At 44.3% G+C, this 13,161-nt stretch overlaps 1 protein-coding gene across 1 annotated transcript; it reads right to left on the reverse strand.

Annotated features, from left to right (window-relative positions):
- Positions 1-3,547: 3,547 nt before the first annotated feature.
- ripk4 (receptor-interacting serine-threonine kinase 4) lies at positions 3,548-12,813 on the reverse strand. The gene is made up of 8 exons (XM_061086089.1): positions 12,480-12,813; positions 9,879-10,170; positions 8,521-8,669; positions 8,108-8,157; positions 6,966-7,124; positions 6,108-6,223; positions 5,408-5,648; positions 3,548-5,270 (listed from the first exon to the last, which is right to left on the reverse strand). The coding sequence occupies exons 1-8, from the start codon at positions 12,659-12,661 to the stop codon at positions 4,021-4,023; spliced, it is 2,439 nt and encodes an 812-aa protein (XP_060942072.1). The 5' UTR covers positions 12,662-12,813; the 3' UTR covers positions 3,548-4,020.
- Positions 12,814-13,161: the final 348 nt, after the last annotated feature.

The raw sequence follows: 13,161 nt of genomic DNA on the forward strand, positions 1-13,161 counted from the left end.
TTGATAAGGGCCTTGCATCAACTCTGTAAGTGTTCGCTGGTTGTGCTTTGTCATTGGCCTGACAGAGCAGTGAGCCATGACTCAGCCAAACTGAAAAGGCCCTAACATAATCAAACAAAGGGGAAACCAGACACATTGTCTGACAAGAAGGAAGGAAGAAATCTTTGAGACACTCATCGATCACTGATCTGTCCAGATAAACGGCCACGCTGACTGAGGAGTGGCGGAGTCTAGCAATGGACTATATAGCAACATGTTTGATGCTGCAGCATTGAGAAGAAAGCTCTAATGGTTATTAAGTCAGTTCAATTATTGCTTTTTTTTAGATTAAGATAATCTTACAGTTGACACCTCATCACTGCTCGACCCTTGGAAGAGTTTGTAGGAGAGAGTGACTCAACAATTATCATCAACTCTCTCTTATGAACTTCCATCTACCTATACATCCATCCATGCATCCATCCATCCATATCTGTATCACTTTGAGGGTCACAGAAGGAGCCATAGTCCAAACCCAGCTGACAGTGGATTTGAGGCTGGCTACACCCTGGACAGGTTGCCAGTTTCTTGCAACCTATTAAAATAGTTTTTTTACTACATTGTCATTTATTGTCTGTTTGTACACCAACATCCACTAATGGCTGCTCAAATTATACGATGAGTTACAGTAACAAAAAACACTTAAGTCTGCTTACAACTGCAGTATGTGTATGTTAATGAAATCTTAGCAATGGTTTTTTTTATTACTTTTCCCTAGAACTGGAATAATGTGTATAGAATTATGATGTAGATACTCCTTGAAAATGTATCCCATAAGAACTGCAATATTTCTGAAATGTAGTGGAGCATAAAATGGAAAAAACTCCAGTGAAATAAAAGGCACCTCAGAACTGTTCTGAAGTGCAGTGCCTCAGTGAACTCATCTACCTTCCTCCTCTGTAGATGTTACTGGAATAGTGAAGCAGGAGAACAAGAATTCCTAGTTTGAGATTGATTTAGAAAACATATTACTTCTCGTTGTCAAACTAGCTGACTTATAGTCTAACACTTATAGTCAGTGAGTTTATAGCCATCCCATATTACAAATGAAATTACCTTACCGGACTGTGATGGATATTAGAATCTTTGAATGTCAAATATGCCCCCAGAAAACTGAAAGACCTGTATTTTCTATTACAGACTGAAATAAACTCATTCATTTTGTAAGGAGTGAAAATTATCCTAACTACTACCACTCTACAGTTTACAGGCCGGAGGTTTGGATAGCAGGCTGTGTCCCATCCTGTCAGAGAAAGAAAACAGGCAATCAGAGCTTCATCTCAGAGCTGTTGGTGCCTCCTGTTGGGCTCCTCCTCAGGAGTCAGAGCCCCCCGGCTGGTTTCCTTCTCCTGAGCTCCTATGACTCGTGATGGTAGGGACTGCCTTCATCCATCATTTTAAACTGTGAGGTGCCAGTTGAACTCTGAATTCAAGAGAAGTCGAGAGGGGAGTAGAGGAAATGACTCATGTCTGTACAGTGCAGTGGTTAACTCTAGAGATACATGCACACCACAGGTTTACAGTGGGCTGAGATATCGTGGATATTTCTCAAAAAGAGCCATCGATTCAGTCAAAAAGAGGACTCGACACGATGTCACACAGCCACAAGACACTTATGAGAGGAAGAGATGAGAAACGAGTGAATGGTCAAACAAATTTGAAGCCAGTCTCTGCAAGCTGGCACATAAAATGAAAATAAGTTATCCATGTTGATGAAACTAGACATTGATTTCACAAGTTTAAACAAAGACACTGATACATTATAGTAGATACTGATGAAAACACTTCTGAACTTCCTGCCACTGATGGAGGAATCATTAACTGCAATAGTAAAGAATGCATAAACAAAGAGAGTATGTATTGATCTAAACACTGTCCAATGGCTCACTACCTAAAATATTAGAAAGATGTGTTAAAGAGGGCTCACATACTCTTGGTAAACTATCGGAAAGTAGATGTCAGTATTTTTAGATTTACAAACTGAAATGGGAGTTTTATTAACAGTACCTGTGAGGTTCCCCAGGACTTAGTCTTTGGCCCATTTATGTCATAAATTTAGCCTACACCAAAAGGTCTGTAGAAATAGTTTCTCTGCTGAGACATGAAGTACTGGTCGTGTTTGACGTTTTTCCACTTCGTTTGTGTAATTTTTGTCATGTTAACCAAACATGAACTAACCTGTGGGATAATCTTGTTTTTTTTGGTTTTTACTGTAGATACAGATCATCTTATGTGTTTGTTGTGTCAGAGTACAAAAACTGAAAATCTGATTGACTGAAATCTGGTGGTTTAAATGACTCAGGGATAAAGACAACTGTAGCCCAGAGGGAAGAAAAACTCACACACAATACTCAGTGTCACTGCAGAACATGAAGCTAACCCAACAGTCTTTCAAAGACAACAGCAGTCTTGACAGGGACATAGAAGCTGGGATTGGGCAACAAGCGCACATTATCTTCCCCGTAGCAAGAGCTGAGACAGATCACCTGGCAACATGCATGGATAGAGCCTTGTGTACACAAAACAGAGGCCTCAGATTACACACTTTTCACCACTCATTTTCCGGGTCTCAGCAAACATTGGCTATAAAAACAGGACAATTACAACAGCAGCCACCCGCACTATGTTTCTCAGGTTACGAGAAGCCGAGCCCTTGAGGCGTCAGGGTTGGCACGTTGGCTTTAGAAAGTGATGAAAACATTAAGTGGTCTGAGGAATTAGCCAACAGGCTGGAATTGTAGGTAGAACTTCAGCGCCCCTTCTCAATCATCCATCATCTCACAGCCTGCGATCCCCCTTAGGTGCAGTTCCCATGGTCTGTGCCAACCTGAGCACGCTCTGTGGGATCTGGGAGTAGAGACATAAAGATAATAACAGAACAGGTGAAGCTGCAGATGCAGACATGCCAAGTCTGGTCGACATCAAGGCCGATAAATCCTGCACACATGCACGTGGAGAAGAGACACTGACGACAAGAAAACACTCTCCCACAAGCCTGCCGCAACATGAGGTGGTGGAAGAAAAGTTGTGCTTACTTTGGACAAGTATAACTTTAGAAATTAAAGGAAGAAGACAAAACTAACAGTTCAGGCTTGTGGTGAGGTGGCTCTCAGTGTCAGGCTTGAACTCAAATCGTTTAAACATCTTCATGAAAGAGTTGGTTCCTTAAATAAAACAGGAATATAAAACCTGATGATAAAAGTTGATAAAATTGTTTAGATCTGAGAGCAATGAATACCTTGGAAAGGATTTGTACTGTGAACAAACTTTTCCACGTTTTTATGTCAGCTTTAAAACAACTGGGTGTGAGGTTTTATCTCACAAAACCCTTTCCTACATATTTGGGCCTTAAATAACATTTTGGTATTATGGTTATATTTTGAGATTTTATAGCTCAAACTTCCTCGTTTGTTGTTACTCTTTTACTCAAATATCTGGAAAGAAAACAACTTAAGTTTTTTAAGTTTTCATTTACGTTGCGAAAAAACCAACAAGGTCAAACAAAATAAAAGGTTTTATATGTTTTAATGGATGATGAAGCACCGATATGTAACAGGTACAGAACACTGAAGTCCAAAGTTTTTTTTTTTTTTTCTTATGCAAACGCTGTGATGATCTACAGCTTTCGTGACCAAAGCTTGTGTTCTGATAAACGGAAGTCACAGGGATAACCATCTGCAGAGCCGTGTAGAAAAAGCTTTCCTGATCATGTCTCTGATACACATGCTTGTTACATCAAATAGGCTTGTTATGTAAAAAAGTATACAAAAAAACTAAAGTCAAAACAAAGTATTTAAAGTCTATTTACAGTGTACATATTTACATTAAAGTTTGTAGGACAGTGCTCAAAGAGCCTTCAAATCCAAAAATCTCCCTTAAAATTGGAATAAAAATCTCTCCCTCACTCGGAGGCATCAGTGGAGAACAGAGATGACACATGAGACAGATGTGAGCGCAGATGTGACAGTGTCATTGCTCCGGTTAGCAGGATGCGGTCGCACACTGTGAGCTGGTGGATTGTGGACAGTCTTTATCGCTGTGTTCAGTCAGTTTGAGGATGACAACCTTTCTCTGGAGCAGCTTAGCATCCAGTGGGACAGGCTGCTCAGCTACGGGCAGCACTGTGCTCTCAGTAACTAAGTCCTGACAGTCCTGTGGTAACAGCATAGTAATGATATCCGAGTATCCGCCCTGCACGGCCAGGTGTAGCGGGCTGAGCCCCTGTTCGTCTGACAGAGCGCCACCATCAGGACAGTGAAGGAGCAGCTCTCTCAGGACTTCACAGTGTCCGTTCTCTGCTGCCAGGTGGCAAGGTGTGCGTAGGGCGCTGGTGGACCTGTAGGGGTCTGCCCCCTCTTCTATCAACATCTTGACAGTGGCCAGGTGGCCCTGCTGGGAGGCGAGATGGAGGGGAGTGTGTCCGTGGGCGTTCGGGGCGTGGATATCTGCCTTGTGTTTGATCAGGAGGCGAGAGGTGCTGGTGTGACCCGTCTCTGCCGCCACATGAAGCGGCGTGTTTGACCAATCGGCAAGAATGTGAACGTTTGCTCCTAATTCGATCAGGATCCGTGCCACTCGGTACTGCCCCCTTTTGGATGCCAGATGCAGCGGTGTGCGGCCGTCTGTGGTCTGCCCGTCCACCTCAGCAACGGCCTGCTTGACCAGCAGCTTGACGATACCCAGATGTCCTTGCCAGGCAGCCAGGTGTAGCGATGTCCAGTTGTCCTTGCCCTTGATTTGAACATCAGCACCTCGGCTCAGCAGCACTCGGATAACATTCTCCTGTCCATGTTGGCAAGCCACATGAGCCGGGGTGCGTCCCTGGCCATCGGTCTCGTTGATGGCCGCCCCCCGGTCCAGCAGCAGGCGTGTGATTGCCTCGTCCCCATTCTGGGCAGCCCAATGCAAAGCTGTGTACTGGTCTTCATCTTTGGCATTGATGTTGGTGCTGCGGCGCCCGAGCAGAAGCTCTGCCAGGGGCTTCAGGTGCTTCTCAGTGGCCAGGTGGAGGGGGGTGGAGCCACGGGCATTGGCGAGGTTGGGATTGGCATTGTTCATGAGGAGGAACTTGAGGGCCTCTTCATTGTTCATGGTGATGGAGTGGTGGAGGAGACTGCCTCCTCCGTCGAGGAGAAGGTCGACATCCTGAGGCTGGAGGATCTTCATCAGCTTGGCAGTGTCTTTTGTCCTGATGGCCTCACACAGCTTCCGCTTCTGGACCTCAGCAGAATCTGAACAGCGAGGAGGAAAGAAATTAGAACCATTCTCATTATTAGCTGTGGTTTTCTCTTGCGTTTATGCGATTGCCCAGCACTTTTATGTTTACTAATATAATATTTCCAGTTGTAGGTCTGTAATCAGCTCTTACCATATGTGCTTTCTTTCTCAAATGACAGCGTGATAGAGTCTTGAGAGGAGAAGGCTGAATCTGCAGATGAGATACCAGACAGTCTCTTGCAGGTGTTCTCTTTGCTGTGGCAGCCATCTTCCTTCACTCGATCGAAGCTCCTGGAGATCCCAGAATCCACCTGGCTCAGAAGCTCTGACAGGCTGTAATCTTTTTCCGGCAACATGGCAGACTTTGGACGCACTGGCTTGTTGTCTTTAACCTGCGGAGCAAAGAACCTGATTAGTTTATTTGAACAAGCTGTTCTTTGACACACATCACATTCCATGACAGTCACTCTCAGGTATGTGACCGCCTCTCACATCCGAAGCCACTTACTGTGTTATGTATAGTGTATGTTGACATTGTGATCATTTGCAACCTAGATTTGATCGAGCCCAGATGAACACATACAGAAGTTGAAAACAGCTGCGGTAGCTATCACCTCTCATAAGCGATTTGTTCCAGGTCACGTACGCAACAACGAACATCACGGATGTGACCAAGCAGAACACAAGTAAAACAATCCCATCAGTCCACATTCCTCATCTGTTGCGTAATTGTTGTTCAGGATAAAACATTTACACAACATATGACTTATAAAGTCAAGTCTAGAGATAAGCCTGTCATAGTCTGGGTGGGTCATTATACGTTAATGAGTAATGTTGCGTTGTCATCGTACCTGATCACTTGTGAGTACATTGTGGGAGTCAGACTCTGGCTCGGAGGTAGACAGGTTTGGGGTCCTCGGCTCCTCTTGAGGTTTGGAGCAGAGCTCCTCGGCTTCAGATGTGATTTCTGTAAGGACGACAGCTATGGGTCAGGTTTCAGTAATGACAGAGACGGGATAAGTGAATACAAAAGGGAAGAACAAGCAGCATTAATAGTAGGAGGGTAGGAGAAAACTTCAATTTAACAGACGGCTGCACTTTTTCTCTTAGAAGTGTGTGTTATCCAAGAGTGTGTAGTTAAAGGAATAGGTTCACTCGTGTAACATAGGGATTTACTTGATAAATGGTAAATGGATTTGTATTTATATAGCGCTTTTCTAGTCTGATGAAGACCACTCAAAGCGCTTTACAGTACAGTTTCACATTCACCCATTCACACACACATTCATACAGTGCATCTACTTGCAGCACTTTGTTATTCTATGGGGGGCTATTGAGGGTTCAGCATCTTGCCCAAGGACACTTCGGCATGCAGATGGTTCAGACTGGGGATCGAACCGCCGACCTTGAGGTTGGAGGACGACCACTCTACCCCTCAGCCACAGCCGCCCATGTGATCATGTGATCATGATAGTAGTTTAAGAGGCATATTTTAAAATTAAGAGAGAAATCCAACAGTTTCTCTCTTTGACAAAATTAATAATAACATGTGCATGTACTCTTTTTTTGGTGTGTGTGTTTTATTGGCACGCCCATATATTACTTCTGATTAAATGTGTTCCTTATGATAAAAGATAGTAAGAAGGAAATTAGCACTTTTGTCATTTGTTTAATTTATTTACTTCCGTGAGCACAGAACAACAACTCACCCTGGAAGCTGGGTCTGGACGCAGGGTTAATGGCCCAGCAGCTCTGCATGAGGCTCAGGAAACCTGCACAGGCCGTAGGTCGACAGCGTGGCACCGCAGCAAGGTCTGGACGCACCCCCTTAACCACCTTCACCATGATCTGCAGGATGTTATTGTCTCCTGGGGAAAAGAAAAATAGGTTCACACTTCAGTTTCATCAATAACAAGCCAGCTTTTATATTTAATCAACCTCGGATCTGATCTGATGTTCTAAAAAGAATATGTTTAAAGGCAAATACAACTCATTTAAATCATAACCTGACTTGTTGCAGAACATGACGACATAACCTATGGTGATAGTTGGCACCAGTACTTATACAGATAGTCATGCATGGTTTTATCGCCATCTTCCTGTGTGCTCAGATAAGGAAGCTGTTTCCCATGGGAGCAGAAAGGTAAAAGCTCTCTGACCTCTTTCTATCTGACTGTGGGATCAGCAGAGTCAATGAGTCAGAACAAACAGATAGAGGCTTAAATCACAAACACTTCCCCTCCTTTTGAAACCATAATACCCAGGTGGAGGTGGAGAATGGGAAGTGACGGCAACCAGGCTATTTCTCACTTTTTAATTATGCCCGGATCAACATGGGCAGAGCAAACCTGGCAACCCTCAGGCACTGGTCTTCAAAAGAGCCAAATTCCTTGAAGCAAATTACTACCTGATATGCCTGGGAATAAAAATATACTGTGGCCCAGTCCACCTGACTGCTCTGGAATTGAGTAAACACACAGTGCAGCTCTTGTAAACACACACAACTTGTGCAGATGGAGTGTTCACCTTAGTCTACTGGAAATTAGGAAAGCTGATTCCAGTAACTTATTTTGTTTATAGTCAAGTAGCAGAGTGGTCTGTATTACTATTGGATGGACTGGCATTATGTACTGTACATAATCCAGTGAAAAAATTCAGTGGTTAAACCATGAGACCTTCATAAATTATAATATTGCTTATATGGACTCATCATTTTGAAAGATCGCTGTGTTTTCACATTTAGCATTTGTTCCAAAGTTTTTACAACTTTATTTTCTTGTAGTTTCCCATAAACCTTAAAGGACACTATGTTTGGTTTCACACATGATTCCAGTGAGCACACGGGTCTTACCTTGGTAGGGTTTCTTCTGTGTGAGGACTCCCCAGATGACGATGGAGAAACTGGAATGGGGGCAAAATAAAATTTAAAGTTGTCAGTAAAAGAAAAATATCAAAGATTAGAGTTGTTGCAAATATGGCACCTGAAGAAGTGCTGATAGACAGAAGAATTCAATGGAAGTGAGCGGGTAAATCGATTCAACGGAAAATATTGAAATAACTCATATGCCAATTTCTTCAACACACAGTTAATCATTTATAATTCACCGCTGAGATTTTAATGGATTACAGTGAATGGTATGAGTCAGAGCTTAACTGATCATACAGGAGGAGTAGGAGAAATACAGCCAGACAGCAAACACCGATCCCAAACTATAACCTACATTCAATTAAAAAGCTTAAAGGCAAAATGGTGAAGAGTCCCACCTGTAGACGTCGTGCTTGGTGTCTGACACCCTGTCCTTCTCGATGATGCTCTCAGGTGGCAGGTAGGCGATGGTGCCGCAGAAGCCATCTCTGCTGATGTCATCAGCCCGTGACAGGCCGTTCCAGCGGGCCAGGCCAAAATCTGAAATCTGAGACAGAAAGTGATCAGATAAGACCCTCAAACAGAACAACCCCGCTGCCTTTCTCATGAAGCTCCCTGACTTTGATGACTAAGTTTACCCGCTGAATGTGACAGGCAGCTAAGCTCTTATTATGTGCACTCAGAGGTATGATGGGAGCAACATGGCCATGTCCCGGCCTGTAGGAGAGGAGAGGCCTATCCCGTTTGTGTTGAAGGAGTGCACACCCACACACTCATCGAGCACGCAGTCACAGAGGGAGGTTTTAAAAGGAGCAGAATTAATCCTGTAGGGACAGGCCCGGGTGAGGTGTTTACATCCAGGCATTAGACTCAGATATGACAGTTCTCACCAATTGCTCTCAGTACTGTTGAGCTGCTCAGAGGTTGGACAGTGGCTGAGAGACAGCTGTCTGCCCAGAGCGTGTGCAGGGCTTCATTTCAATATGAATGAAAAGCAGAGGCAAAGCACCTCACGGCTGACATGCCATTGAAACCCCTAAAACCGAGACTTTCCATAAAATGCAGCTGTGATCTGACTTGATTTGAAACGACATCAGTACACTCGATATGTGATCTCAATGGGATAATTGTTGATCATTTTTCTTAAATATTGTTACTGGCATAGAAAACCCTGACATTAGCCCAAAATTTATTTTATTACAACAGAAGCATTTACACCCTTTTTTAATAAAAGATACGAATTAACTAGCTGGAAATGATCATCAACTTATTCTGTTGTAACGAAATACATGTACTTAGTTTCAGTACATTTTTCATGTATCTGTACTTTACTTAAGTTTTTACTGCATACAGCAAATAGCTATACTTTCCACTCCATAACATTATGACAAAGCAACACATTGTTTAAAAAAAATATTTTAGAAGTAATCAATGATGAGATCTGGATCATGCAGCTAAAATTAGATCCCACATCCTGCAACCTGGTGAAGAAGATACACCTGACATGGATTCTGCCACCACCAGGACCAGTGCATTGGGGAATAGGCTACATTCAACAACTACTTTTACTTTAATACCTTAAGTTCATCGTAAAGCAAGAACTTACTGTTACTCAAGAAAAGTTAATGAATTTTTACCTGATGCATGTATGTATAATTATTTATTATATACTTGTACTTTTACTTAAGTGGAACGTTTGAGTGATTCCTCCACCACTGGTGTTCACACTATGAATTCTACAAAATAGACCCTCTACCTTGACGTGATAGTGGGCGTCCAGCAGGATGTTGGCTGGCTTCAGGTCCAGGTGGAGCAGTGGTGGATTCATGCAGTGGAGGAAGTTCATTCCCACTGCAGTCTCATGGATGATGCGGAAGCGGAGCTCCCAAGGCAGCGGCTCAGTGGCCAGCAGGGTCTCCAGGGAGCCGGTCTCCATGTACTCCATGACCAGGCCTTGAGGGTCCTCACAGATCCCATAGACAGGAAGAATGTACCGGAACTTGGCCGCCTCCATCTTCCTCGCCTCCTCCAGTAGCTCTGCACGCTCCCTATGTAAAATGTGAGGTAATTGATTACGTTATATTGTGACATATCATTGCGTATATGTTGCATTTTTTCTTGGCCTCATGAATCAGGCTTCTTTGCCAGAGCATCCAAGCAATTTTAAGTGCAGCTGAAACAAAACATCTTAAAAAAGGCATTCAGGTCATTATGTTTTAAGCAACCATTCCACATTCTATAGCGAGCAGATATTTATCAAACCTCTCCTCATTACAGATTGACCAAGCGCTACTGAGGACACGCTCTGCTCAGTGGGCTGTTACACTTGGCACACCGTTTGTCCTAACCCAAATTCCTGAACATTGCACATCGTCCTTACTGAGCTGCCAGCTACGCAGAACGTTCACTATTAACCATGGCCGCTGTGAAAATGTGACCTCTGAGGACGTCTATAATTAATTTACAAATCCAAGCATGTGGATGGCGCTCCTGTTACTGCCCGGCGGCTCATTTGGGGCCTTGAGGACATTCTGCTCGAGCCTGGAATGCTTATGGAGAGCTCTCGTCCTCAGTTGCTCAACCTTTGCACAGCTCCCTTTATCAGTGCGCCGGCCCTGCTGACATACCTCAAACACAACTGAGCAGGTCATTCATGACCTCAGTGCACAAGTCTCCTGCTTAAAAAAATGCAAACTCTATAATGAGGGCAAATGAGAGCAAGATGAATCACTAATGATTGAACTCATAAGGAATGTGCTTCAAAGGCAGCGTTAGGTGGGCACGACTGGGGATTCAGCGTTATCCACCATCAGTAAAAGGAAATTAGATGCACCTAAAGAGACTTCATGTGGCTCAGAGGGCACTATTATGTGCTCAGTGTATCAGGTTACTTAGAGAGCCATGTTCTGTTGGAAGGAGCCTGGCTATAATTATCCTTTATCATCTGTACAGGCGAAGGAGGTACAAGCCCCCCAAATCCACCTGGAGAGAATAATCGACGGTGATGTAAGAGAATGGGCAAGCACTTGTTTGCTAAATCCATCATCTCTAATCCAAAGTGCTCCTCGTCAGCTCCTCCGGACCAAACAATGTCCCTGCTTCAACAGAGAGGCCCTGTAGGACCGGTTTTACAGCTTGTCTGCAACCCGGCAGACAAAGGTGGCTTTGAGTTACTGCTGTGGATGCTATGCGCGGGTCAATGCAGACTTCAGTCAAATGACTGTTTACGCACTTTGCAGATGTTTGGAGGAGATAACATCTTTTGGTTCAGGTTCAGCAGATGCATTTTAGTTGCACTACGGGTTTTGGGGGAGGTTGCCATTCCTCTTTTTCTTGGGCAACGCTGAAGGGAAGTTAGTGTCTGATGATCAGTTTGTCGTGTTCTGGTGATGGTGACTCGGCGAGTTGTCATAATGTGATGTTAATCCAACACTGAAAGGAGAAGTCACCAATTACAAATTCAGAGCGCTGTCTCAATCTCTGGTAAGGCAGGTGCAGCTCTGCCGGTTACTTCATGTCATTTGGTGTTTTCTAAGGGTTGTTGTGAGGTAACATTTACAATGTCTCACTGATGAACCACAGTGTTTGTGTGTGTGTGCGTGTGTGTATAGACACAGACTCTACATGAGTGGAAACTTCCACTGACAGACAGGTGTTGGCAGGTAGAGCTTCCTCAGAGGTTGGCACCAGTCCCTCAAACAGCAGGGACACACTTGTCCACCCTCACACCACACAGAGCATAAATAAGATTCACTGATACACAACAGAGCTGTAGGGGTGTGTGTTCTAACACCTTGCTGTCCTCATCGAAATGGACATGTATTCACATCAGCCCCTCCCTGAGGCGTCTGCATAATAATGTCTGTGTCGATTGTCGATCATGTGTGGCCTGGTTGGAATATGTAAACAATTGGGTCCCTGAGCAATGTGGCTTTACTTTCGCCCCCAGGGATGAATTAGCATGTGAGTGCTGCCTGCAGTTCAACTTAACGGTGTCTAAAAACTGAAAGGTGGCCGGCCGTGTGCTGCTCAGGCTCCTTTCCAGCTGCTGTGTGAGTCCTGACTGGCAGCCGGTGAGTCACACTTCTCCTTGGTGCTCACCTTTAAAAAGAACTCTGAAGCACTGAGGGACTTTTTTTTTTTTTTATAAGACACAATCTGATGTCTCTCTATCTACTGTTTAGTCATCAACACAGTCATCACCATGATCAGGCTGAAAGACAAGAACTTTGATTATAAAGGAAGCCGACTCAGAGGTGAAGCAGCCTGTGAACTCAATCCTCTCACACTACTTGAAGTCAGTCTGGCTCCACATCTGTACAAAGATAACCCACGAGGCTTAACAGCTGTTACTTACTTTTCGTCCATATGAAGGCAGGGAGGGCACTTGATAGCCAGACATGTTTTCCACTGTACGTGCCGGACTTTGTATACTTGTCCAAATCCACCTGAGCCAATCTTCTCCCAGCTGCCAAACTCAGAGGAATCAAAGGTCCTCAACAGTCCCATATTCCAGTTGGGAGACTCCGGGACGTCCATATCCGTGCTGAGAAACCCACCACCTGGGCAAACTCCTCTTCTACTCGTCTCCAAGGCTCAGTGTGGGGAAGTGAACACACACAGCGACCTGCCTGCTTGTGAGCTCTTCCTTGTTTTTCCCCTGGTCTAGCTCAGTGTGGCCTCTCCCTCTCTTCAGGTGAAAAGAGGGGCTGGGCCTGGTTGCAGTGACATCACTTCCTGGTTTGGAAACTCAGGGAAGAGGTGGAAGAAGGTGGTGACATTATGCTTTTTTAGACAATCGTTTTGCAGATGCCCTGAAGTGTCCAGCTTTCTCATATTTCTGCCACAAAGAGCAGAGGATAATCTTCATCACGAGCCGGAGACCATGAGCCCAGGAATGTGTCGCTTCATAAACACACCTTTGTCCTACTGTAGACCATTATCCAACCGAGCCCCCTGGGGTAAGACTAGGGAAGACGTTGTAACAACAGTTAGGTTATGTGATATTGACTTAATGGTTTAGAAAACCGTGGACTCGT

The sequence above is a fragment of the Limanda limanda genome, chromosome 14, assembly GCF_963576545.1.
Source record: "Limanda limanda chromosome 14, fLimLim1.1, whole genome shotgun sequence".
Lineage (NCBI taxonomy): Eukaryota > Metazoa > Chordata > Actinopteri > Pleuronectiformes > Pleuronectidae > Limanda > Limanda limanda.

Excerpts from the sequence above, each read along its gene's own strand:
- ripk4 (XM_061086089.1), bottom strand. The coding sequence starts at position 12,661 with ATGGACGTCCCGGAGTCTCCCAACTGGAATATGGGACTGTTGAGGACC. Across the intron at positions 7,125-8,107 it reads ACAGAAGAAACCCTACCAAG|GAGACAATAACATCCTGCAG; the intron begins GTAAGACCCGTG and ends TCTTTTCCCCAG. Across the intron at positions 5,271-5,407 it reads TGAGAAAGAAAGCACATATG|ATTCTGCTGAGGTCCAGAAG; the intron begins GTAAGAGCTGAT and ends CTCGCTGTTCAG.